This window comes from Emys orbicularis, chromosome 19, assembly GCF_028017835.1.
Source record: "Emys orbicularis isolate rEmyOrb1 chromosome 19, rEmyOrb1.hap1, whole genome shotgun sequence".
Classification (NCBI taxonomy): Eukaryota; Metazoa; Chordata; order Testudines; family Emydidae; genus Emys; species Emys orbicularis.
Window position 1 is genome coordinate 841,876 of NC_088701.1, and position 26,596 is coordinate 868,471.

The following is a 26,596-nucleotide window of genomic DNA, read 5'->3' on the forward strand; positions in this document are numbered from 1 at the left end:
GCTCTCAGCTGTTCGAGAGACCCGAATACACGCAAACATTTCACTGCCGATGCCCCACAAAACAAATGCGCTGTTCTAGCTGAAGTGGTTTCGTGCTACAGGAAGGCACCGAACTCCTCACACACTATCTGCTCACAGATTCCAGCATCCAGCCCTCAGCCCAAGAAGCAGAAGAGATCAGCTGAAAATACTAAGAGCCCCCTCCCCCAAGCCCGCACTCACTGTCACCAGTTCGAAGGGGGCGTCAGACACGCTACCGGACTCTGCTGGAGGGTTTCGGATGGGGGTGAATTGCTTTCCCTCTTTTTGATTAACTCTGCATTTCACCGAACTTTCCTGCTGGGCTTTCCCGAGCAGGCGAAGGGAGGCACATGCCCAGCTCTGGGCGCGTAAAACTTCCAAAAGGACCGAAGTGTCTCAGGAGCCAGGGGCCTTCTTGACACACTTGAGTCATGCTGCTACAACTACTGCTTTGGCTGGGGGTACGTGTGTTTGTTTGTTTGTTTTTAAAATAAAAACAGACCTTACTGTGGCTGCAGTTACACCAGGAAGTTAATCCAGTACTAGGTCGGGTGTGAATTCAACAAGAAATAGCTCTCCATGTGGATGCTCTCATTCCAGAATAAGATCACCTTTTTCTGGTTCAGCTTAGTCCCCTTTGAAAGCAGATTAACCCGGAAAAAGGCACTCTTATTCTGGAATAAAAGCGTCCACACAGAGAGATGTTCCGGTTAGTTTCCAAGTGCAGGCAAGGCCTTACACCAGCGTGAACGATCCCCGTGCGAGAAAAGCTATACCAGAATACCGCATTCACGCTGGGGGCGCGCTGTACTGCTTTAACTATAATCCCTCGCTCTTCTTGAGTGTTTTTCATCCACAGATCTCAAAGTGCTTTACCAAACAGCTCAATCTCATTATCCTCAATATGTAGATAGGGAAACTGAGGCACAGAGAAATACAACTTTTGCATACAGACAAGCCCGAAGTTCCACTGACTTAACAGGACACCTGGGCATTGCTGAAAACAGTCCCCATGAGGCCCTTTCGGAAAGCCCAGCCGTCACAGCAACAGCACAGCTGGAAGCACAAAAAAGGAATTCACTGAGCCAGACCCAATCACTCATCTATATTTTCAGACGCTTAATAAATTAATAAACTACCAGAGGAACATTTTTCTTTCAGACACTAAATTGCTTCCATTTCTTTAACATTGTCTCTGCCTCCCCAGGTTTAGGGTGATGAAGTCGGACACGGACAGGAAAACTCAGCTAGAAATCTTTTTGATTTTTTGTTTTGTCTTTTGCCACAACAGAGCCCGTGACAAATTTCTGCAAAGAGAAACACACAAACACACGTGACTGGAAGGGACCTCGAGAGGTCATCTAGCCCACGCACACACAAGCCAGAACATTCAAACACCTGATTAAAGAAATTTTAGCTGCTCTTACCCTTCTTTGGTTTCAATTTTAATTCTTTTTTCATCTTGCTCCTTGAAGTAGAGGGGAAAGAAAGAAATGCATGTAAGAGCCCAACAGCTTTACAAACTAAGCAAATTGGAGTCGCAGCAGAAATACATGAGACAGCTCATGGTGTCCGACCCCGTCAGGTGGTCCAGAGACATCAACACAGAACACGTCACAGGACACCGCCAGTACCATGTCGAATAACTGAGACCGCCGACCAGGGAAATAACTCACTTCCTCCCTTCCCTGACGAACCGAGAGACGCACCCCACCCATGTACTTCTTGTCTCCACCAATACTGACTCTTAATACATTCCATGGGCGGCCCATTTATCCACTGACGCTTTAAAAACTCCCACACCCCAATCTGGATCTATGCTGGTTATGTATCTCATGAACCTTGTAACCGATACTTGCAATCCCCCATAACCCAAGCCCGACCCCAGACGTACAGTCCCTTCCTTCTTAACTTGTGTACATTTGATTTGAAACATTAACTTTAATAACATTTTTAAATCTGCCTGACTATTCTTCCTTAATAGCCTAACGAGATGTCTGTCTAAGAATTTGTTTTCAAACATGCGCCAGACGTACCTTCTCTTCTAGCTCTTCTTTCTCCTTCTCTGGATTCGTTTCTTGCTTCACTTCTCCGTTCACCTCGTCCGATTTGCGTTTGTTGGATCTGTTGGGTTTAAGGGTGAAAACCAACAGAACCATCAATTCTTTGAAAGGAGCAAATTGCTTTTCAGAGAAGGCGATGGAAAAATAGACCCAAACAGCACAGTCTGCCTAACGCAGCTTGAATGGGCTGTCTAAGCACGGCCAATAGCAGCAGCTGCTGTTACAAAACTGATCGCAGAACCGGCGAAGCCATTCTGATCCACACCACCTTGGTTTTATTAACTGTTTGCGTTTTAATAGCATCCAAAATTGGGCCCCCATTGGCCCAAGCTCTACACAAATATAGGAGACAGTCCCGGCCCAAACATACTCACCATCTACACAGACAAGGGGTAGGCAGGGAAAGAGGCAGAGCGGGGAAGTGACTTGGCCAAAGTCACAAGGCCGGCAGTGGAAGAGCCAGGACAGAAGCTCTGCCAAGTCCCAGCCCAGAGACCTCCCCACTAGCCCACACCACACCTCGGACCTTCCTAGAGAGAACATCAGCTTCCTTCTCACCCTCAAACGTAACTTAGTCAATCAAAATAAGACATTTATCAGCTGATATTACCGCCACCCAGCCATGAGCCAGGACCCCAGGGTGTCAGGCACTGCACATTGGGTGGATTAGAGACGTGCCTATCGAGGACTGGGACCCCGCTGTGCTAAGATACCCAACAGATTCTCAAGCTGAGGTGTCCCTTTCTGAACTTCAGGTCATTCCCCTGCTGGTTACAGGATGTGCAAGTTAGAGGCTGTTAGACAGTCACGGACCTGCAAATATTAGGATCCACCCTGTTAGCCCATTGGGAATCTTTCACAAGAACCCGTACCAACTATTCAATGAGCAATTGTGCAAAGAGAACAACCAAGAAGAGGGAGGACGCCAATGAACCACTAGCAAAAATAAACTGTTAGGAGATTAAAAAGACACGTATCCATCTCAAAACCGACACGAATCACAACCAGGAGCTGCAGGACGTACTGACCCTTTGGAAAACAGAGCTAGGATGGTCGGCTGCCTGCCAGAGCTCCGGGTAACCCTGGAACTGGCTGGCGATTCTGTCAGAAGGAAAGGAGCAATCATTACTTTGCAGGGAGAAGAACCGTTGTCATTCATCGCTAGAGAAAAGCACACGGCCCGCATCACTCAGCACATTCACACACCACCCTGAGGGCCTGATTTCCCTTTACTCCATTCCAGCCTGTGGGGCAGCAGCAGAGTTGATCCTGACCCACCTTTGCATTCCCCGCCTGCTCCACTCCCGGTGTAGTTTAGAGCAGCCTCGAGGCTGTTCTAGCTGATGCTTTGCTTCCCATGGCCCCCGGGATGGACAGAAGAGCCACAGGGCTGTGCACTCCAGCCAAGCCCCCAACCAGCCCCCTACTCTGGGAACTGGGCAGATACCAACTCCACACCAACCAGGGAGGACCCTGTGTGCAGGGGAGATACCAGAGGTCTGCTTCCACCCGCTCTGAAGCCAGAATGGCACAGAAGAGCCTCAGCCCAGCTGAGAATTTGGCCATCAACGTCTGACACCAGCCATTCCTGCGCCATGTGCCCAAGCATTCCCCTGTGCCCAGGTGGAGAAACGGGGCGACGCCACATTCCTTCCGAGACATCAAACCTGAGCACAGCTCCTGCCCTCCCCCCATTCTTTGGTGGCAGGGATCATCGGCTCCGGGGTGCTCCGGCAATACACCACCAGCATTTACATCGGAGCCGTTTGCTGCCCAAGCTCCTGCGCAACAGAGATTTCTGCTCACTCTTAAAGCAAATACAAAATGAACAGAGCAAGACCAGGAGGTTATGAAACCAAACCTTACAAGGCAGTGTGCCTCTTGCCCCAGGAGTCTGACCCTCTGCATTGCATCAGGGTACAGCAAATGGGTGAGGTAGCTATTGGATGCCAAGGAGACATTCGTACCCACTTCTGCGCTGCGAGGTGCCTACAACCAAGCAGGCATTTCCATGAGCCCGAGGAATAGCTCCCAAGGGGCACGGCGAGCATGCAAACCAGCTGGCCACCCGGCCCCGGCAGTCACAAAGGGGAGTTCGCTAGCCAAGCCTCCCCAAGGGAAGTGGTGAAGCACTGAGGAGCGTTGGGTGGGGGGCAGCCCCATCTCAGCTGAGGGTCTAGAAAGGGGTCAGTAAGGCTGCCCAGAAGCAGCAAGGGAACTCCACCGCGAAGCGAGGCTCGAGGGGGCAGAACCCCCAGACCCGGCCTCGCTTGCCAGGGCAGCACAAGGCCAGCTCATTACTTTTGTTCTCGCCGTTGGATTTGCTCCTTCTGGCTTTGCGGGTTTTTGACATGGTTGCCGATGACGAGGAGGAGGATGCCACGGCTTCCTCCGTCTCCATAGCGCTGTCCTCCTCCCCCTCGTGGCCGGCTCTCTCCGAGTCCTCGTCACTGCCGTAGGCGCCATTCTCGGAGCACCCGTTGGATTTCTGGCTGAGCGCCGCGGCGTCCCCGTTCTCCAGGGACAGCTCTTTGCTGAGCAAGGCCTTCACCCTGGCCAGGTACCCCTCCTAGGGGAGCAAGGCGCAGTTACAACACAGGACCACCACAAAGCCCTCCGAGGGCTGAATGCAACACACCCCTCACCCTGGGTCCCCATAGCTATCCTGACCACAGGCCGCCCTGCACCTGCGCGGGTGGCAGCAGGCTTCCGAGTTAAGATGAACGGGGCAGTTCACGCTCCTTGTAGCTATCGGCTGTTTCAGGCTGGCTGCAGACGCAGACAGACATCGGTTATACTCGGGTCATGGTTTCAGGCTTCGCTACCTTTTCTTAAAAAATGAAATCTGAGATTCTGAGCCACCACTTGACTGCAGAAGCCAGAGCCCCCAGGCAGGAACCTTGAGCCCCTACGCCGTGGTCCCCCCATTCCCATGTATGCAGGCAGGCAGGCGTGTGTTCACACACACACCTCCGACAGCTCCTCTCGGTGCAGCTTGGTCTCGAGGTCGCTCAGCTGATTCTGTGCATCTGCTTGTAGGAAGCCATGGACCAGACTCAGCTTCTCCTTCACGCACTCCTGAGGGGACAAGGAGGAGAAGCAGGTGTTACAGGCAACGAGCTTGCGACCAGTCCCCCCAGCCGCACAGGCACCGGGTGCTCCCATGGCCTTTCCTTCTGGGCGCACACAGCTTCTGCGACCCGACGTTCGTGGTGGAGGAGAAAGAACCGGCTTGTTACTGGGGCCTGGGCTGCCTTACTGCCATACGCAGGGAGACGCTCCTTCATTGCAGTAGCGGAGCGCGGCTTTGCTATTTCATAGCAAGATTGCCAGAGGAGATGCTCGGCTGGGCCGGAGCAGGGGCCCAGCTACCCCACTCCAACAGAGGCCAGCACCAGCCGGGTCAGAAGACGGTGCGTGAAGCCCTGGGAGAGACAGTAAGGGGAGGTGGGGGGGGGAAGTTCCCTCCTGACCCCAATAGTTAAGAGGTCCAAGCCTACGCCCTGAAGCAGCAGCATTTATGGCCCTTCCAGAACCCGGGGTTATCACAATCATCCTTACTCTTGCTCAGGGGGTTATGACTGCAATATCCCGAATGCAGGGATCGTTACCAATGAGCAGCACAGTCTCTGCTAGGTCACGCCTTTGCTAAATCCACCCAGCCCTGGGGCAGGTCGACCCTCATCCGAGCCTCCCGGGAACCCTCCTGCCCCTACAAGCTTCTCGCCACTCTGGTGGGCTAACGGTGCAGGCTGAGTTTCCAGCCTCCTCTCGCCCAGCTCTGGAGTGAAGTCACGAAGCCCAGTTTGTGACATGACAGCGGTTTCTATGGAAACGGACTGATAGAATAAATACAGGATTATGACCTCACTGCAGGAGCATGTGTCGGAGGAGCCGGGGAACAGATGAGCGAGAGGCTCTTACTGAAACAAGTCTGCAGCGTTCACCTCTCTGGTCCAGCGGGGCAATCTGCCCTTTCCCTTCTCACCAAGTTTTCCTAGCGCCGTATTAAGTCAGATTCCAGAGGCCCCCCCGCAATGGGGCATGTATTGTGCTGATTTTCAGAACAAGGGCAGGGTGAGCAGCTCGTCCCAGCGGGGAGGGCACTGGCCTGGGACTCAGGACACCTGGATTCTTTTCCTGCTCCTGCCACCGACCTGCTGGGTGGCCTTGGCCAAGTCTCCCCCTCCCAGCCCTTGTCTATTTAGACTGAGCTCTGCAGGGATGGGACTGGAACCCAGGTCTGCGGGATGCAGGAAGGCCAGCGCCTCCAGGTCACCACCTGGCAGCCACCGTCCGCTTGCAGACACTACCGCCCAGACCTTGTGGAGATGAAGACTACAGGAAGTACTGCCTCGGAAGGCCAGACTGACAGCTTCCCTTGCAGTACCGATTGGTCCAAAGGGAGTTCCAGGAAGCATCCGTGCAACGAGAGGGACCTTCCTCCCAGCAGCTGTAGCGACAGAGCTGCATCTTGGACCCTCGGCTTCTGCCACTGAACTTGGACTCCGGGCCCGACCCCTGGCTTTGGTACTTGGACTCGAACGTCGGCTTTGCCCCCAGGTTTCGGTGCTTGAGCTCTGACCCTGGCTTTTCTCCGCAAACGCTGGCTTCCTTCCCACCCCCTGGCATCAGTACTAGGACCCTGACCCCGGGCCCGAACTCCGGCTACCACTCTTAGGCTCCAGCCCCAGTTCTGACCCCTGGTCTCTGGGACCAGCCCTGACCACTAGGCCTGACCAGCCAAGCCCTAGTTCTGACCCAGGGCAGGGACCTTCTCTCACTATGTCCGTGCAGCACCAGGCACAAAGGACCCAACTTCAGATGGGCCTCTGGGACCTTCTGTAATAGTTGCATTGTCTGTTTGTGAGGTTCCGGAAGCTGCCATGCCAGGCCAATGAATCACACTTTTAAGCCAGACTTCAGAACGGACGTGACTCTTGGGCCAAGTATGCAGGATACAGCTGAGAAATCAGCTAAATTCCACTGAAGTCACTTCTGCAAATTAACGCTGCTTGGCAGGCCTGGCTAAGAGACACGGGCAAATTCAGGAGGACAGAAACACCTCATGAAATACCCACGGCGTGGCGGCAGAGCAGGTGTGCTGTTGTAGAGAAGGGCACCGGGGAGCAGCACCAGAATAAACGCCATGTGTGCACGGTACCAAAAGCCCCTTTAATGAGAGTGACACCTCAAGACAGTCCATGAAAGCCTGGGTGTCTCTTTGGAAATGCGTCGATCAGCAGAAATGGGTAACGCACCAACAATGGGACGAGAACCTTACCTTCTCACTCAGCCCTTCTTCCTCCTTCTCCAAGTCTTGGAGCCTGCAAGAGAATTGTGACTTGTTATAGTTTCTTTCCCCACATGCGATGCAACGAGGTAACCACGGGGATGTTTCCTTTGAGACCCCAACTAGAAACGGGGGAAGGGGTGGAGTTTCTATGGCCTCCCAGTGCGGGAAAGGGATGGGAAAGGTCTCTGGCGGAGTGGATGGTGGCACTGAAAGTGCAAGCTCAATGGATACCAGCTTGGGGACAGTTTTCAAAAGCCACTAAGTGACTTCGCAGCCCAAGTCCCTTTTTCAAAAGTGACTTGGGAGCCAACATCTCTTGGAAAGCTGTTAGACTCTTTGAGGTGCTCTGAGCCCTAAGTCACTTTTGAAACTTTTCCCCTGCCAAACAAAGAGCATCAGTAAATTCTAGGACTGGGACTGCGATGCCCAACTCCCCTCGGCTTCTGTGAAAATCCCAGCTCAAATGGAAAGGTCCCTTCAGCTACCCACGGAAAAGCAAGTGACTTGCCCCCCAGGACGCTCGCTAATTTCCAATGCAAGGGCTGTCTCATCACCCTCTCTCGCCTTTCTCAGATGTGGCAGACCTGGTTCCAAGCCACAAGGGCTGCCACAAGCCTCCCATCCAGCGAGTGAGGCCCCCCGACGGACAAGGCGCATGCATCTCAGTCACCGAGATACTCTTCACGTCCCGAACGCTCTGGGAACGCTGCAGCGGAGGGCCATGCACGGATCTCTCACTATTTATATAGCTGTCCCAATGCTCTGACAACATCGCTGCACCCCTGACCACAGAGTGACTCACTGCCAAAGCCTCGGCGTATCACAGCTCTTGCCAAGGACGCAGCAAAACCCAACAGCGAGGGGCAAAGGATCAAAAATCCCTGGCCCATGCTCTAGAAGAGAGCACACTCCGGAGCCCCCATCCTGGCTGTGCGGATGGCGATGAGGCTCGAATAAGGGCCTGGATAGATCAGAACAGATGCAGGATAGCATCTGGCCCTTGGGGAAAGCTCTCAGTCTGAGCCAGAGCCAAGCTGGGGGACAGAAGAAATCCAGAGCTGAGTGGGGTCCCTCTCAATACGCTGCCCGGAGCCCAGTGACAAGACACGGATTCCCGGAACAACGGTGACTTTCTAGAGGAGGGAGAGCAGCAGTGACTTTGGCCATACTGACCCTACAGGACATTCCTTCGCACCAGAGACACCAGAAACAGCCTCCGGTCCCTGGCCCAGCCAGTTCTTCCCAATCTTTAACTGGAGGGCTCAGCACAATGTGTATTTCAGCCCCTACGCTCCTGTTCCATCTCTAGCTGCTGCCAAACAATGCCATGGGCTGTCCGTTCATCAATTAAGAGTTAATTACTTAAGTTAATGACTCATTACAGGCACACACAGAGTTCAAATGAAATGGAGACACCAGGTCCCTGCCCGGACATGGGAGAGGCTTATCAGGAGCCATTAGCAAAAACAAAGGAAAGACCATTTCCAGGAGAGGAGCCCCAGCTCAGCGGTGCCCCAGCATTCCCTCCGCATGCACCAACATGCCCCGCAGAAGGGCACGCAAACAAACCGCTCCGAACTTGGGATGGCTTCGGTCACATACACATGCAAGAACACGACTGGAGGGGGCAGCTATACCAGGGAATGGCATAATTCCCCAACCCCGTTTGGGAACAATCTCACCTCTTGGAAGCTTCCCAGAGCACCGCCGCCAAGAGCCACTCCCTGGTTACCTGGGGCTGGCACGCGTCCTACAGAACGCCAGTGTTCAGCTACGCAGACGCAGACTTGCAGCGTTTATTCCCAGTTCCGGGCACGTCGTGTGGCTGGGTCCCACCGCCACAAGCCAATCCTGTATTTACTGACACTGCAGCCAGCCTGTCTCCCTAACTTCGCCTCATTTGCACCTACAGCAAAGCTTGGCTGACTTGCAATCCAGGGCCCTCAGGATACTGTTTCAGCTTCAGCACCCCACCCACAGCATATCCTATGGCCCGGTTTTCTTTCAACTACAGGGACTGTTACTAGACCATGAGTAACTGAGTGCCTGGCAGCTCCTCTCAGTGTCCGCTCTACGGTTTGAGTTGCTAAGAAATGCCGCGAAGCCACCTGGCTGTTGCTCCCACTAATGCAGCCTGCGCCCCCCGTAGCAGAAGGCTTCAACACAGGGGCTTTGAAATCGCCACGCTAAGCAGCAGTACCAGGAATGAAAGCCATTCGTTTCCTCCCCCCAAGCCTCAATAGGCAACGATCCTATTCTTCCTGCAGCTTCTCTGAACTGTAGGGAACCGAGCGACTCGTCCTGATCCCCTTTGCTTCGATAATCAGTATTTTAAGGAGGGGGGAGTACAGACCATTTGCGCTGTAGGTAAACAGAGGAAAGTATTCAGGCTGTCTACCCTCCATCTTTTCAGTTACGGGTTTGACACCAACATTTCCACTCCCTTCCCGCAAATACTTGGGGAAATTGCTCCCACTAGTGATAGGAAAGGTGGTTTTCAGAGTTGCAGAGCGATGCTCAGTGGCTAAATGAAGCTCTGGGCAGCAAACGTGTAACCAGAAGAGTCACAACTAGGCTGCAGCAGCCCCCAAACAATGCACCGAGTGCACCTGGATCACTCTGTGGTCTGCTGGCAGCAAACGCAGTCCTCTTAACCGTCTCCTCTTCTACTGAGCACGAGGCACCACAAGAACAACATGCTAAGGGGGAGGCAGAAGCCGAGCGGAACGGACAATAGCAGTGCGGGAGCTGGGTTAAATTCTCACAGGAAGTGCACACACGCCATGTGCCATACACAATCACCGCCACGGGCCCTGCTACCGCTCACTGCAGAGGAAAACAGGAGAGTTATGTTCTTCCAGACAGGAGGTCGGGCCGCAAGCAGCTCGACGGAAACAGATTCCCTCTTTTTGCAGCCACCGTTGATGTTAACTGCACATCCCCGGCCTGGTTTGCTAACTAGAACATTGTCCCCCCCTCCCATGCCCTCCATTCTGCAACCAGATCCGCACACGAGCAGGGGTGGATTGGACTGCAGGATTGGGGCCCCAGAGAGTGACAAGAGGAAGCAGACTTAAGCGGCCTAGGAGAATTACAGCAGATCTGACCAGCGTCAAGAGAAGTTATTTATTTATTTTAAAAACGAGCCTCCAATCTGACCCCAGATCCAGAGCAGAACACACCCGCCTGGGTAGCGAATATCCTGCACACAGGCGGACGCTCCCAAAGGGGAAAACAGACTCTCTGATCTCAGGAAGTAACAACCTGCAATTCCAAACCACTCAGCCCCATGCCTGCTTGTTTTGTGGGTGCGGAGAGGGAGCGGGAACATTTTCTGGACTTTCTTTGGTTCCTGTTCCCTTTCCTCTCCCCTAATGGCCTGGGGAAAATAAAAAGGGCTTTATAGGGCCTTGAATATACTAGAGCCAGCAGACTTCTACCCCGTCAGGCTGAACAGCTAACAGGAAACTGTTTCCTGGCGCCAAGGGGCTGCCCCATAGATCAGATCCGCCCCCTGCTGAATCAGGGTCGTGCCAAGACAAAGGCAGTTGCCTAGGGGGTGAGGGGGGTGGTAACGAGGAGGGTACATTTCCTTAGGGAGCAAGGCCGGCAGATTGGCCTGCCCAGAGCAGGAAGCCCCAGTCAGCCCGGAGGCGGAAGGACGGGTGCTCACGGGCAGCTGGGGGATCACCGTGTCTGGCCTCCTGCACGGCACAGGGAGCTGCCTGCGGCCCCCCCACCCACGTGCCCCCCACGTTCTGACCGGATGCGGGGCTCGCCTTCACTTCCTGTCCTAAACAGCTGCGTGCGCGGGGGAGGGAGAAAGACAAAGCAGGCTGGTGCCATACAGGGATAGGGTCTAACCCCCCCTTCCTGGATCCACCCTTATAAGCTCTGGGGTTCCCGGCAGGACGGGGGCCCAGAGCACAGGACAAGGGGGGGGGCAGATAAAATAACTCCCGAGACCCCCTGAAATAGCCCAGGGGGACGTGCCACCCCTCGGGCCCGACGGTGGGGCCCCATTCGGGGGAGGCACATGCTTCCCTATCCCGTCTCCACCCCCCAGGCCAGGGCTCAGACCCTGGGGGCACACACACCTGCCCCCCAAACCGGGGTCTGCCGGCCACAGGGGGCAAAGCTCAGCAGGGCTCCCCCCACGCTCTAGCCCAAGGGGGCCTGAGTTTGGGGGGACCCGGCCCCCCCATATCCCCCACCAGACCAGAGCCCCCCAGCGCCGGGCTGCAGGGGGCCCTGCCCCGTTCAGGGGGAGCGGACCTTAATGTGGGTCCGTGCGGCCGGGGCCGGGGCCCAGACCCCAATGGGGGGGAACCTGACCGGGGGGGCCGCGCGGGGGACGACGGGACCGGATGGGGGGAGCTCGGACCGGAGCGGGGGGCTCGGACCGGGGGTCGCACAGGGGGACTGGACGGGGGGGCTCGGACCGGACGAGACCGGACGGGGGGGGCTCGGACCGGAGCGGGGGGCTCGGACCAGGGGTCGCACAGGGGGACTGGACGGGGGGGCAGACCGGAGCGGGGGTGACCGGACGGGGGGCTCGGACCGGCGGGGACCGGACGGGGGGCTCGGACCGGGGGACCGGACGCGGGCCGGTACTCACCGCCTGCGCAGCTCGGCGGGGAGCGGGGCGGGGGGCAGCGGGGCGGCCCGGGCCGGCATCGGGGGCGGCGGGCGGGAGCCAGGGGCCGGGAGACGATTTCGCGCGGAAACCAGGCACGGGGGGGAGGGGGGAGAGGGCGGGACAAACCATCCGGGAGGGGGGCGGGCGGTACCATTTACGGGGGGTGGTGACATACCATAGGGACTGGGAGGTACCACTTGCGGGGGGGCGGTACCATGTATGCGGGGGGTGGGACAAACCATGAGGGAGGGAGCCGGGGTTTGGAAGGAGGGCACCAGAGAGGGCGTACCATGTTCACCCAGGGCCGGGGGTGGAAGTGACTGGTGGGATGTACCATCCTCGGGGTGGGCTGGGACACGTGCCCCCAGGGGAGGGGGGCAAACAGATGGGACGCCCTCGTTTCCTTCCTGGGCGGGGGATGGGAAGTACCATGTGCAGAAGGGCGGTGTGTGACACGGGATGTACTATAGTGAGGGGATATGGAACGTACCATATGGCCCTAGGCCAGTTGGGATGTATCGCTCTCAAATTTGAGATAGTGGGAGGTACCAAGTGCTCTTAGGGCAGAGGGGTGACAGTTGGGATGTACCATCCTTTACGGGGGGGTTGGAATGTGCCATGTGAACTTAGGCAAAGGGGGAGCTGGGATGTACCATCCTAAGGGAGGATGGGGTGGGATGTGCCAAGTGAGCAGTAGAGGAAGACCTTTGGGACGTACCACGCTGATGGGGGGTGGTGGTCCAGGGTCCCATGTGGTTGCTCAGCAACGGGATGAGGGGGGTTAATGACACCCAGACAGGCAGCCTGGCGGCGCAGGTGGACGCAGCATCCGCGGGATCCTGGCTTGCGACACCTTGAGGGGCCTGGCCCCCCCCAAGGGCCTCAGCTGGGGCCAGGGCGGGTGCAAGCTCTGGAACCAGGCTCCTGCTCCACGCGCCCAGAATTGGAGACTTCGCCCTTCACCCGATCCTGTGCCCACACCATGGCCCTGCCACTGGGCATCAGCACCCGCCTGCGCACACACCGTGACACGAGTGAACTCACACACGGACACACACACACACTGACACACACACACACACACACACGGACCATCAAACACGCAGACATGCGCGCACACCGTAACACAGAGTGAAACTCACATACGGACGCGCACACACCATCAAACACACGCACACACGCACCATCAAACACACATGCGCACACACCGTGACACAGAGTGAAACTCACACACAGACGCACACACACACGGACACACACACGCACCATCAAACACGCACACACACGCGCACACCATAACACAGAGTGAAATGCACACACACACGGACATACACACGCACCATCAAACACACACACACTCGCGCACACCGTAACACAGAGTGAAACGCACACACACACGGACACACACACGCACCATCAAACACGCACACACTCGCGCACACCGTAACACAGAGTGAAACTCACACACGGACGCACACACGCACCGTCCAACACGCGTACACACCGTGACACAGAGTGAAACTCACACACGGACGCACACATACACGGACACACACACGCACATCAAACACACACACACGCACACCGTAACACAGAGTGAAATGCACACACACACGGACACACACACGCACCATCAAACACGCACACACTCGCGCACACCGTAACACAGAGTGAAACTCACACACGGACGCACACACGCACCGTCAAACATGCGTACACACCGTGACACAGAGTGAAACTCACACACGGACGCACACACACCATCAAACACATGCACACATGCACCATCAAACACACATGCGCACACACCGTGACACAGAATGAAACTCACACACAGATGCACACACACACGGACACACACACGCACCATCAAACACGCACACACACACGCACACCGTAACACAGAGTGAAACGCACACACACACGGACACACACGCACCATCAAACACACGCACACACGCACCATCAAACATGCATGCACACACACGCACACAGTGACACAAAGTGAAACACACGCACACTCGTGCACACGTGAAACTCACACACATGGATGCACACACGCACCGTCAAACACGCGCACACATGCATCATCAAATACATGCACACACCGTGACACAGAGTGAAACTCACACATGGACGCATGCACACACCGTCAAACGCGCGCACACAGTGACACAGAGTGAAACTCACACACATGGATGCACACGTGCACACATACAAGTCCTTTAGAGAGATTCATGGTCACACACCCTCACTCCCACAAGCCTGCGAACCTGTGGCAGGTTTCTGGGGCCAGGGTGGAATTCCCCGAACCCCGTGGCTGGGGCTGAGGCTTCGGCGTCCCCAAACACTAGCTCCATCACAGGACGTACGAACCACGGGTGCCAAATCCCAAGCGCACCCCTAGGAGGGCGAAGCCAGCAGCCGGGCTGCTTTCACCAGCAGCAGGCCCAGCAGGGGCTAATTTTTTCCCGCCTATACCCCACACCCAGCAGCTGCCAGCCAAGGGCAGGCGCCACAAGCCCCCAGCCCCGGCCCGCCCTCGGAGCTAGCGCAGAGGCTGGCTCTGGCTGCAGGGCAGAGGCATTCCTGGGATGCCGGCTGTGTTTGGACTAGGGAGTATCTGCGCAGCGGGGAGGCGAGTGTCACGACCTGGGCCGGCTCAGTCCACTTCGTTCTGAGGCCTAATCCGGGCCGGACGTGATGCCGAGGCCTCGTGCCCTCATGAGGGGTATGGGGGCCCTGCCCAGGACGGACGTTGCCCTCAGGCACAAGAACCACGTTACAGGGGCACAACCCCCCCAGGGTTACCCAGCACGGGCTCCGCTCGCAGTGACACTCAGGCCCCTTCAGGCCCCTCCAGCAGCATAACAGGGGCCTCAGCATGGCCAAACCCCCCTTAAGGGTCCCCCTGCACGGCCGGTGTGGAGCTGGCAGAAAGCGCCTGCTCCCAGCCCCTGGTGTAGGAGCTGAATGAGGGGCATGGCCCAAGCCCACTGTTCCGTGGCCAGTCTCTGCTTCCCAAGGGCCATGGGGACAGAGCGTGTGTTAGAGCAGCCCCATTCACTAGCTGCCGCTATGGGCTCGCCCCCCATCCCCGTCCTTCCCCCTAGGCTGCTCTAACTGACACTAAGGCAGGGCCTCAGAGCCCCGCAGCCCTGCCCGAAGCCCGGGAACGGGGTAGCTGAGGGTCAGGCCGGATGTATTTGAACATTTTTCTTTTCCTGTCCGCACAGGCAAAGATAACAGCCCCCTGCTCCAACGCAGCTCGGACGCAGCCACATTTTGCAGTCATGGTTACACGTGGCTCTCTCTGGACAAAGCACTGGAGGCCAGTCCCAGGGGCACAGACCCATGGCCCTGCACAGTCCTTTCCGGAGAGGGTCTGATGTCCCAGGAGGGACTGATGGGCGGGGTCACCGCAGCACAGCTGACTAAGAGGGGCCCATGAGCCCCAGATCAGATCCATAAGGCACAGCAGGTGGGGGCAGGAGGTGCTGGGTGGGGGCGTTGTGTCGACAGAGTCCTGGGCTAGGATGGTGGTGGGCGGTTTGCCAGGGATCCAGTGCGGAGCTGGGGAGAGGCCGAGAGCTGGACGTTTCTAGGAAGTGCCCCAGGAGCAGAGCAGGATGCTGAGTGACAGCGGGGATCTGCCTCTTCACAGCTAGAGGATTTCTGGGCCTGAGCGTGCGGTGGAGGAAAGGCCCTGGCTCCCCTACGCAGTGGCTGTGCCACCAGGAGCTGCCAGGTTTTCCCAGGAATCTGCCCGGGTGCTCAATGCACACAGCTGGCTGCACAATTTTATGGCCCCAGGACCATCCTGGATGTCCCATTTCTTTTGCGTCTCAGAGGCGGCAGCCCTGCACCCCAGCCATGGTGGAGGCGGGGAAGCCAGAGAGACCTGACCTGGACATGCCTGGAGCTAGGAAAGACCCTGAGCTCCCTGAGCCCAGGGACGGGCTGTAGGACTGGGAGCCCGGAGAAACGGGGGCCTAGACCCGCCTTCCTCTTCTTCTTCTTCTTCGAGTGGCGGCTGTAGTGCAGAGCAGCAGCTCTCATCTCACCCTCCGGTGGCGCAGCCAGAGACCCACGTCTGGAGCCACGGCCTGTAGCGCTGTGATGCCTCCTGCGTATTTGTGAACCGGGCGCTGAGTCGCTCTGTGCTCCGCGGCCACAGCCGCACCCTAGAGAGTCTCTGATGTTCTATCGCTGCAGCACGTATCCGCCTCTGGCAGGGCTCGGCCGGCTGCGGCTTAGGGCAGAGCTTCGTGGGAGATGGCAGCCGGGGATCCTCTGCCTGAGGCCTTTCACGAGGGGTTGGTTTGCGACTTCTTGTGAACTCCACTCGGCTTTCCCGCCGTCAGCTGGGTTGAACTCGCTGCTGGAGGTGAAACGCCTGGGACCGAAAAGGCTCCCGCGGCTCCCGGCGGTGGTGATGGTCCCGGTGGAGGGGGAGACATTCGTTGTCCACGATTCTCCGGAATTCCCGAAGGGTGGGGGCATCGTGGCGAACAGATGGGGGGGGGACGTGCGATGTAACGTCTCCCCCCAGACAAACCTGCCCCGTGGCGGGCATGGGCCTGCGGGTGCACGAGGGGGTGGGCGCATCCGTGTGCCAATGTGAGGTTTGCACGTGTGAGGGGCCCTGGTGCCGTGCTCTCTGGCAGGCAGCAGGTGGCGCTCTGCCACCTCTGCATTCACTAGCTGCCGCTATGGGCTCGCCCCCCCATCCCCGTCCTTCGAGCCCCAGCGTCGAGCACCCGGCAGGGACCGTGCCGGGGCCGCCCTGGGGCTGTGGCTCCACATTGCCATCAGGGGCTGCTACCGGGGTCTCTCGGTCTCAAGTTTTTATCCTCGAGCAGAGAGCCATGCGCATTCCTCCACTGGGCGCTCCAAATCCGGACTGTCTGGGCCTGGCTAGCCCAGTGTCCCATCGCTGACACGGGCAGCGCCGGCTGCTTCCGAGGCAGGTGCATGAAGCCCTGCAGGAGGCAGCCATGGGATAAACTCCCCCTGGGAGAGGTTCCCTCCTGACCCCCGATAGCTAGAGGCTGGGTCACGCCCTGGAGCATGTCTGGGCCTCTGGGAGATGCCTTCGAACCAAGCTCCTGCTGGCCTCTGTGTGGAGGCATTTTTTTGCTCAAGAGTCAAGGTTTTGCCCAAGCATCTCAAGGCAAAATGTCACCACCTCCCGCACTGCGGCACTGTGCACTCTTCAGTGGCTCTGCTCCACCCCAGAAGTGGCCAGGTCTCAGTGGTGCCGTGCCTATGCAGGGCACCTCTTCTGCCAGCCGCCCTCCCCTGCCCCGCAAACAGCCCCGTTGACTTCAGAGGGTTATTACTGACTGGCGCACATGGCCTGGAGCAGCTCTTCTCCCTCATTCTAGTGCTTCCTCTGCCCCCGCAGTCCGGGGAGCGAGTGATCTTAGCCCAGCGAGCGCAAAGGGTCACGCTCCACTCTCTGAAGGGTTAATGGAAGAGGCCCAGGGGACTCCCCCAGGGTGACATGGCTGAACGATGGAGGGGAGTGGGTGGGGGGGGGGTCCTGGCCTAGCAGACAGCGGGGAGCAGTAGACGGGATTGATCTGGATTTGTCAGGTTTGACACTGACCCACAGGAGGGTCTCAAGGAGTCGTTCTCACCAGGGCGCTGTCAAATGGGGGCTGTATCCACCGGGGGCTCAGTCCTGCACCTGGTACTAGCCCATATGTTCATTAACGACGTGGGTAACGAGTGGAGAGTGGGCTTATCAAATGTGCGGATGACACCCCGGGGGAGGGGCTGGGAGCACTTGGGAGGCAGGTTTCGGATTCAAAACGACCATGACCAATTGGAGAGTTGGTCTGAGATCAACAAGCTGAAATTCAGTAAAGACCAGTGCAGAGTCCTGCTCTTGGGAAGGGAAACCCAAAGGCACAAGCCCAGCGTGGGGACTGCCAGGCTGGGCGCTGGCCGTGCTGCAAAGGGGCAGAGGGTCACCGGGGGTCACAAGCTGAATGTGAGCCCACCGTGTGCTGCCACTGCCAAAGGGGCTCGGATCAGCCCGGGGTGCAGTAACAGGCCGGGAGTGGCGGATGTAAGACGTGGGAGGTGACTGTCCCGCTCGGGACGGCCCCAGCAGGAGCCCGGTGTCCCGTTCTGGGCGCTGCACTTCAGACAAGCTGGGGAGAGCCCGGAGGAGAGCGGCCGGACTGAGCGAAGGTTCACTGGAATGGGTTACCTAGGGAGGTGGTGGAGTCTCCTTCCTTGGAGGTTTTTAAGGCCCGGCTTGACAAAGCCCTGGCTGGGATAATTTAGTTGGGAATTGGCCCTGCTTTGAGCAGGGGGTTGGACTAGATACCTCCTGAGGTCCCTTCCAACCCTGATATTCTATGATTCTATGATTCTATGATTCAGCCAACCTGCGCTGTGAGGAACGTTACAAACCCGGGGCCTGTTTGCGCCGGAGAGAAGCCTGAGGGGCCCTGAGAACTGGCCTCCTACGCGCAGGGCTGGGGGAGGGGTTGTTCTCCACGCCCACCGGGGCAGGACAAGGGGCAGGGGCTGTATCCGCAGCAGGGGGGGTTTCGTTAGAGATCAGGGGAAACTGTCTAACTCTCAGGGCGGTGACGCTCTGGACCGGGCTCCCAAGGGTGGTTGTGGGATCCCCGGCACCGGAGGGTTTTAAGAGCAGATTGGCCAAATGCCTGGGCTAGGTGTAACTTGGCCCTGCCTCAGTGCTGGGGGCTGGGCTAGCTGCCTTCCCAAGGGCCCTGCCCGCCCGACTTTCCACAGCCGGCCCCGTGACCCTGGCGACACACACACCACTCGTGTCTGCAGCTCGCTCCCAAGGGCCATGACTAATTTCCAGTCAGAACCTGCGTGTGGGTGTGAGGGATGGAATGACTGGGGGGCGGGGGGAGGATCTGAAAAGGCCCCAGTGGGGTCGGCTGGAAGGCAGTAAGTCAAGGGGGGTGTCAGATCAGCAGGATTTCAGAAAGATCCCACAGGCCAGTGTCGACACAAGGAACAACGTGCTTCTCCCGCGCTGGTCAGGGCGCAGCCGGCGTTACTTCCTCCCCAGGGTGTGTCTACACGTGCTGTAAACCCACCTCGGCTTGCACAAAGGGGCTATAAAGTGCGTGTGTGTGTGTGTGTGGGGGGGGGGGCTGGCTATTGTCTGTGCCCCGGGGCAGAGTGACACCGGGCCCCTGCGTGGCGTCAGGACTCAGGGAGCACAAAGGTGGTTCAGAGCCACCTCCTCCCAGGGTGACAGCCTCAGGCCTGTCCCACTCTGGAGCTGCATCTGGGATGAATGTGACCCTGTGGGCTCAGATTTGGGGCGGGAAGTCTCACTAGAGCAGCCTTTCCCACAGGAGTCCCAGAACTTCCTGCTTCCCTGGGGCGCAGCCCCAAAAATAACCTTTCTCAGGCTATTCTGGGAGCTCTGTGCCTTGTCCTGGCCAGATCCGAGAACCCAGAGGAAGAGAGTGAGAAGCCAGAACCCAGGGTCTGCAAACCTGCTCCATGCCCTGGTTCTCTTTCCCCGCCCATGGTCCCATCTGCACTTCCAACAGCTGGCCCCTTCCCCAGTCCTCCCCCGGCCCCCATCACAGCTTGGCCTTCCATTCAGCCGCTTCTCTCTCACTAGCTGCAGCTCTTGGTGTCCAGGCAGCAAACAGCCAGGCTCCAGTCATGAAAGCAGCCAGGCCCGTCTGTGCGGTGGTCTCCCGGGGAGTCTGGCCTGCAGATTCGAGGTCTGTGTTTCCAAGTTCATGGGGCTTTGGGGTGACTCCTTTTCCAGGCTCCCAATGTGCTTCGCCCTTACAGGGCCTGATTTCCACCCCCCTTCTGCGACCAGCTGCGCACCCAACCCCGCCCTGTGTTCCGGGGGGGGCTAGCCAGGGATCCTGGGAGCAGGTTCAGGGAAATACGTCCGTTAAACGTCGACCGGGCTCCAGGGCTGAGTGGCAAGAGCTGGAATGTGGAGTGGTTTTTAATTTCCTGGAGCTGTGTGCTGACTGCAGCAGGGCGGGGGGAGGGGGGGTTGCTGTTTAAATTAAGACACTGGGGGGGAGGGGTGCATTGCAAAGGCCTCACACTATTAAGCGAGTCCAGACTCCATCCAGCTGCTCTCTGACAGAGCAAGAGGCCCCGACCACTTCCCTCTCCAGCCCAGCAGGAGCTGGCGGGTGGGGGCGGGTGAGGAATTGCTCTGCACTCCTTCTGCTGACGCTCTCTCGGATGTGGTCGAGGGGTGCGGGGCCGAAGGCTGCTCTGCTGGGCCCATTTCAAGGGCAAGAGAGCCCTGCCCCACGGGCTGGGGGGGAATAACGACGCCTGCCTGGCTCTTTCTGCATGTACCAGGGACGGGCTCTGGAAGGAGCCCGAGGGCCAGGTGTGCAAAGGGAACCAGGCGCCTGAAGATGCAGCTAGGCGCCTGGTGGGGTTTACAACGTACCTAGGTGAGTTAGGCACCTGCACTGAGGCTCTGGGACTAGGGGGGTCTCTGCAGTGCGAGGTGCCGAAAAACCTGTGTAAATGTGGCCCCAAGGGAACTAGAGACCGAAATTCGAGGAACCCCTCGGTTCCTCTGCTAACCCCGGCCTGAACGTGTCCTCGTCTCTTCTCTGTTTCAGAACCGAGCAGCAGCGGGGGGGTGATGGAAGTTAAATGTGTGCCCTGCCCCCCACTCAGAGCTGGAACACAGCCCTTACAGCCGTGACGTGAGCCCCTGCTCTGGGGGGCTGGACAGACCGGACAGCGAAGGAGACGCTCCGCGTCCTGGGCAGACACCAGGCTGGTCCCTGTTCTGGTCGCACGAGCCCAGTTTGTGTTTGACTCGGGGTTGAATAAAACAAAACTCCAAATTACCCAGCAGCCCGGGGCCTGGACAGTGAAGGGCTGAGCGCCGGCTCGGTGGAGGGGCTCCAGGGCTGGTGTGAATGGGCTGAGGACAGTGCACACCAGCTGAGCCTCTGGCCTGCAGCTTAAAAGCTTTATTAACCGTTCATAGCAGGCGTGAAACAGAGAATTCTTTACCCGCAGGAGTCAGACGTAAACCCCACGCACCAGACTGCCCCGGGCCCCCGCGTCGACTCATAGCGCGAGCGCCGGCGAGTTTCGCTGTCTGTCTCGCCAGGCACTGGCTCCCCGGGCGGCCCAGCTGTGAGACGTGAGGCACTGCACAGCCCCAGAAAAGAGGGACGCGATCAGTCAGCCAGGCAGAAAACAGGAAACGTACCGTGCTGCTGCAGAGATCCTGCCACAGCGGCGGGACCGCGCTGTCACCTCCTCTTCGGGCCGAGCCCTGTGCTGTCCCCAGGGCGAGTGAGCGGGGACCCAGGGGAATGGGACGAGTTTAGAACAGCTCCTGCCGTGACATGGCCCCCAGGCTTTCGCGGCCCCTGGGCCGTGGCGCTTTGCTGAACCCTTGTGAGCTCAGGGAAACGTTTTGAGTGTTATTAATGCCCCGGCCCCCGCTGATCAGTATCACCGCAGCATCCCCTGCACAGATAGGAAGGATGCTGGCTCATCAGCAGCGGCTGTGTGACCAAAGCACTCAGCTTCCCTCTCGCTGCAGGGGACGTCCGTCCCCCCCCCCCCCCCCCCGAGGGGTGTCCGCGTCCTGCCACCCCCGGAGAGAAACGCTGGCGGGGTCAGGGCCTCCGCTGCTGTGAGTCAGCACTGGGCTGCGCTGGCGGGGGCTGACCCCACCGCTGGAACAGCCCTTCCCCGAACGGGCAGGGGCTAGTGGGGAGGGCCCTGGGTTCGGAGTCAGGACACCTGGGTTCTCTAGGCCGAGCTCTGCCACGCCCCTGCCCCTCTCTTGGCTTCGTTCCCCTCCCCCCTTGATTCATTGACACTGGGAGGTCTAGGAACAGGGAGCGTCTCACGCTGTGTGTTTGGGCAGCGCCCGGCCCCGCGGGGCCCTGGCCACGGTCCGGGTCTGGACAGTGCCCGGCCTAACATGGCCCCGATCTCACCCTCTGGCTGCTTTCACACAACTACAGTAACCCTCCGCCCTTTCGCTGACCTCGGGCGCTTGATGCTTGGCTCTGAACTAGAAGGAGGAACCAGCCTTTTGCCAGCAGAGCTCAGCTGCCGACTAGACTGAGGAGGGCGGCCGGGGCTGAATCTCCCACCAGAGAAAGCGTCGGGTGCTGGGCACGGTGGGAACGCCGACCCAGCCAGCCGAACGCCTGGGCACAGGGGCCGGGCTGCTGCAGTCCCCAGGCTGGAGCAGGCAGGGCCCAGACAGGTCTGGAGCCAGACCCGCCCGGGCCGCCCCTGCAGAAGGCCGGCAGCTGCCCTGGGGACCCTGCCAGCGGATGCGGGGCCTGGCGGCTGTTTATTTAATGTTCAGCGTCAGGAGGCTGAGAGCAGCCGAGACCCAAACCCCAAAGAAAAACATTCCCAGGGCCATGGGTGGGGCCAGCGGCTCCTTGCCGGGCTCCCAGGCAGCGGCTGGCCCTTAGGACAGCCTGACATGGGCAACCGGCCCCCGGGCCCAGCTGGCCACGGGAACCCGGCGCATGGAGCAAGGACGCACGTCCGCTGCTTCTCTGAACCGCTGCACTCCCTGGCGCTGCTCCTGGCCCTGCACCACCCCCACGGGCCAGCCCCCAGCCCCGCCTCCCTGCCCCCCACCCCTACGGGCCAGCCCCGCCTCCCTGCCCCCCACCCCCACGGGCCAGCCCCCAGCCCCGCCTCCCTGCCCCCCACCCCTACAGGCCAGCCCCCACCCCCGCCTACCTGCCCCCCACCCCCACGGGCCAGGCCCCAGCCCCGCCTCCCTCATGGGCCAGCCCCCAGCCAGGCTGGCGCCCGCCTACCTGCCCCCCACCCCTCCTGCTACCTGGCAAGGTCTGACTGTCCTGCTGCCTGGGGCTGGGGCCTCCAATGCTCACCCAGAACAGGGAGCCGGGCTGGGGGGGGGTACCACTTGTTTCTGTCACTCAGCACATGGGGCCCTGCCTGGGCCACGCCAAGGCTGGGGAGCGAGTCTGGGAGGAAACGAAAGCAGCAGCTGAAGTCGCAACTCCAGCCCCAGAGCCCCCCAGGCTCCAGCCCCAGAGCCCCCCAGGCTCCAGCCCCTGCAGCCCCAGCAGACAGCAAAGTCCCTCTGCCCTGGGGGGGGGGGGCCCGGCCCCCTGCTGCCCGGCCCCGTCTGGCGCTCAGCGCCCGTGGAAATGCCCCCCCCCCCCCGCCAGCGCCTGTCGCACCCCTGGCCAAGGGTTCCAGGTGCAGCCGCTAGCCCTCATGCGAAGCAGGTGTGAACCACAGCCAGCTGGCCCGGCCCGGGACAAGCTGCACCCGGCTGTGAACTGCCAGCCCCAGGCCCCTGATGGGGGACACCCCTCCCCCCCATGGGCTGCGAGGGCCCCGGGCTTTGGTGGGGAGGCAGGGTCCTGGGGGCACGGGGGTGCAGCCTGGCTGTGAGCAGAGGTATCGCCAGCCCCCCTGGCCAGGGCAGCATTAGGAGGAGCAGGGAGGGGGGGTTAGAGACCCCCTGAGCAGGTAATGCCACTGGCCCTGCAGGCGCCGCCCCTCGGTCCCGGGGCCCGGCCCCATCTCCCACACAGCGCCCGCGGAAACGCCTCCTCCCCCAGACAGGGGGCCAGCGCCTCGCGCACCCCTAAATCCAGCGCAAACCCCTGGGCCAAATCCATCCCTGGGCTGCCAGCAACAGGCCAGAGACCCCCGCCCCTCAGAGACGTCTGCAAGCGAGGCCTGGAGGGGCTGATTGTTTGTGCCACGCTGGGGGCATCCGGGAATCTGAGCCGCTGGCTTCCCCCCGCCCAGTGCCGCGAGCCCCCGGTCCTGGCCAGCAGCTTCCAGGGTCCCTCCCTCCAGGTCACAACCCCAGCCCGTGTCCTGAGTAAATCAGGCGTTGATGGACTGGGAGGGGTGGGGGGCATGAGACCCAGGGGCTTGACTCCTGCTTCACCCCAGTGGGAGTGAGGGTGGAGTCAGCGCCGCGGATCCTGCCCCAGCTGCTCCACGGAGCTTTCCTGGGGCGTGGAAAACACCGAGCGCCACACGATTCCTGGCTGGAGCCGCCGCGGGCCCAGGGACGGGGGGGGCTGAGCCTGGCTGGCCTCGTTAACACCCCAGTCCTGAAAGGCCCCCCAGAGGCCTCCTTCCAGCTAGGGCCCCCAGCCCTGCCCACGCCCCCTTTCCTCTAGCGCCCCAGGGCGGGCGGGGGCGTTTCCCAGGGCAGAGGGCGCGACTGGGCAGCCCGTGCTGCAGCGTTCCGGGAGCAGAGGGGGCCTGGGGTCACGCCGAGCCCCGGGCGCTGGGGCCGTCGGCCCAGCTGCGCCTCCCCCGCCTCGCTCCTCGCCCAGCAGGTCCCCGAGGCATCGACAGGAAGCGACACTCTGTCTGAAACGTCCTGTTCTGAGAAAGCAGAGGATGGACTCGGAGCCAGCAGCCACAGCCGGCCCGGTCACGGCCCCAGCAGCGCAGCCTCCCCTCCCCCCCGTCAGCTGGAGCCGGGAGAGCTCCCCGCTGCGCCGCCAGACGGGACAGGCCAGACCAGGCCAACTACTCTGCTGGCCCCAGGCCTGGAAAACCTGCCCTGCCCGGAGCCACGGGAAACCCAGAGCCACTCGCTGCGGCCAAAGGGGCAACTTAACACGGGCCCCCCACCTCGGTGCCCCTCACTCCCGACCCACAGCCCCTGCTAGCCCAGTCCTGGGCTTCCCCCACCCAGCTCTGCCGGTGCCCCTCACTCCCGACCCACAGCCCCTGCTAGCCCAGCCCTGGGCTTCCCCCACCCAGCCCTGCCGGTGCCCCTCACTCCCGACCCACAGCCCCTGCTAGCCCAGCCCTGCCCCCCCCCCCAGCTCTGCCGGTGCCCCTCACTCCCGACCCACAGCCCCTGCTAGCCCAGCCCCCCCACCCCCCCAGCTCTGCCGGTGCCCCTCACTCCCGACCCGCAGCCCCTGCTAGCCCAGCCCTGGGCTTCCCCACCCAGCCCTGCCGGTGCCCCTCACTCCCAACCCGCAGCCCCTGCCAGCCCAACCCTACCCCCCACAGCTCTGCCGGTGCCCCTCACTCCCGACCCGCAGCCCCTGCCAGCCCAGCCCTGCCCCCCACAGCCCTGCCAGTGCCCCTCACTCCCAACCCCCAGCCCCTGCTAGCCCAGCCCGTGCCCCCCCCGAGCTCTGCCGGTGCCCCTCACTCCCGACCCACAGCCCCTGCCAGCCCAGCCCTGCGGGAGCCCCTCACTCCCGACCCGCAGCCCCTGCCAGCCCAGCCCTGGCTCCTGATGTGAGGGGATTTGGGGCCCAGCCTGTCCCCACAGCTCGCTGCAGCAGCGCCTGTTGCCTGGTTCTTACACTGGCAACAGCCTGGGGGGTTGGGAGCTATGGGGGGGCTGGGAGCTAGGTTTCAATGGCAACCAGAAGAACATCTGTCAGCACTGAGTCAAAGTGGGAGGGGAAGCGGCCTGACCACAGGTTCCCCATTCCCCCCGCGCCATGGGCAGCCCCTCCAACCAACCTCCCACTCACCCGTGGGACCTGCCCCATCCCCCCTCGGGACATACCCCCCACCCACCAATACCATGTGTGACGAAGTGGGACTGTTCTTAATGTTTCTTCTGAGTACTGTGTGGGTGCCTCAGTTTCCCCTATGCATTTCTTAAGTCTCCAGGTGGTGGGATAACGGCCAGTGTGCATAAATGGCCGACACTCTGTCTCCTGGCAACTAATGACCGGGGCCCCTCCTCTACAAAGGTGATAGCTGAAGGTGTTGGAGAACAAAGAGATCAGGTGACCTCCTGGCCCGGGAAAGGGACAAAGCCCAGAGGAGGAGGGGCTGGACCGGGAAGTCAGTTTGGAGCTAACTGGGGACGAGGAGTGAAGTGCAGACGTGGGTGTCTGGCTCACTGCCCCCCAAAATGGACCCGGCTGAGGGGTCCTGTTCTCTGTACCTACAAGCTCTGGTTTAGACCGTGTTCCTGTCGTCTAATAAACCTGTTTTACTGGCTGGCTGAGAGTCACGTCTGACTGCGAAGTGGGGGTGCAGAACCCTCTGGCTTCCCCAGGACCCTGCCGGGGCGGACTCGCTGTGGGAAGCGCACGGAGGGGCAGATGCTGAATGCTCCCAGGAGAGACCCAGGAGGTGAAGCCGTGTGAGCTTCTTGCCCTGAAGACAGTCTGCTCCGAGGGAGAGGAGGCTCCCCAAAGTCCTGACTGGCTTTGTGGGGAGCAGTTCCAGCGCATCGCCCGGGGACTCCGTGACACCCTGGACTCCCCCCAACACCCTGCTACCCCCAGAACCAATCCCTCCCCCGACCCTCTGCCCCAGGACTCCCCCCCCCCCCCGAGACTGTCCCCTCCCTTGGGTCCCGGTTCTACGATGCGACATCTCTCCTTGATCCCCCTGCACACGCCCCTCACCCCGAGGTGCTGCTCTCACTGACAGGGGCAGGTTCAGAGCACGGATCCCACAGTGCGTGTGGGCTGGGCTGGCGGCAGGGGGGCAGCGGGCGCGGAGGGGAAGGGGGCAGCGAGTGCGGGAGCCAAGGGGGCAGTGAGGGCCAAGGGGGCTGTGACGCGGCTGGGGTGGGAGGAGGAATCACACGACAAG

The 26,596-nt window shown here is 60.0% G+C and overlaps 1 protein-coding gene across 1 annotated transcript in view; it reads right to left on the minus strand.

The window, feature by feature from the left end:
- Nucleotides 1–12,057, minus strand: part of DNMT1 (DNA methyltransferase 1) — a 31,253-nt gene extending 19,196 nt beyond the window's left edge. Inside the window, 7 exon segments of the mRNA XM_065419181.1 lie at nucleotides 1,449–1,489; nucleotides 2,058–2,145; nucleotides 3,113–3,185; nucleotides 4,386–4,653; nucleotides 5,055–5,162; nucleotides 7,369–7,411; nucleotides 11,999–12,057. Of these exon segments, the coding sequence (XP_065275253.1) occupies nucleotides 1,449–1,489; nucleotides 2,058–2,145; nucleotides 3,113–3,185; nucleotides 4,386–4,653; nucleotides 5,055–5,162; nucleotides 7,369–7,411; nucleotides 11,999–12,057 (680 nt within the window).
- Nucleotides 12,058–26,596: the final 14,539 nt, after the last annotated feature.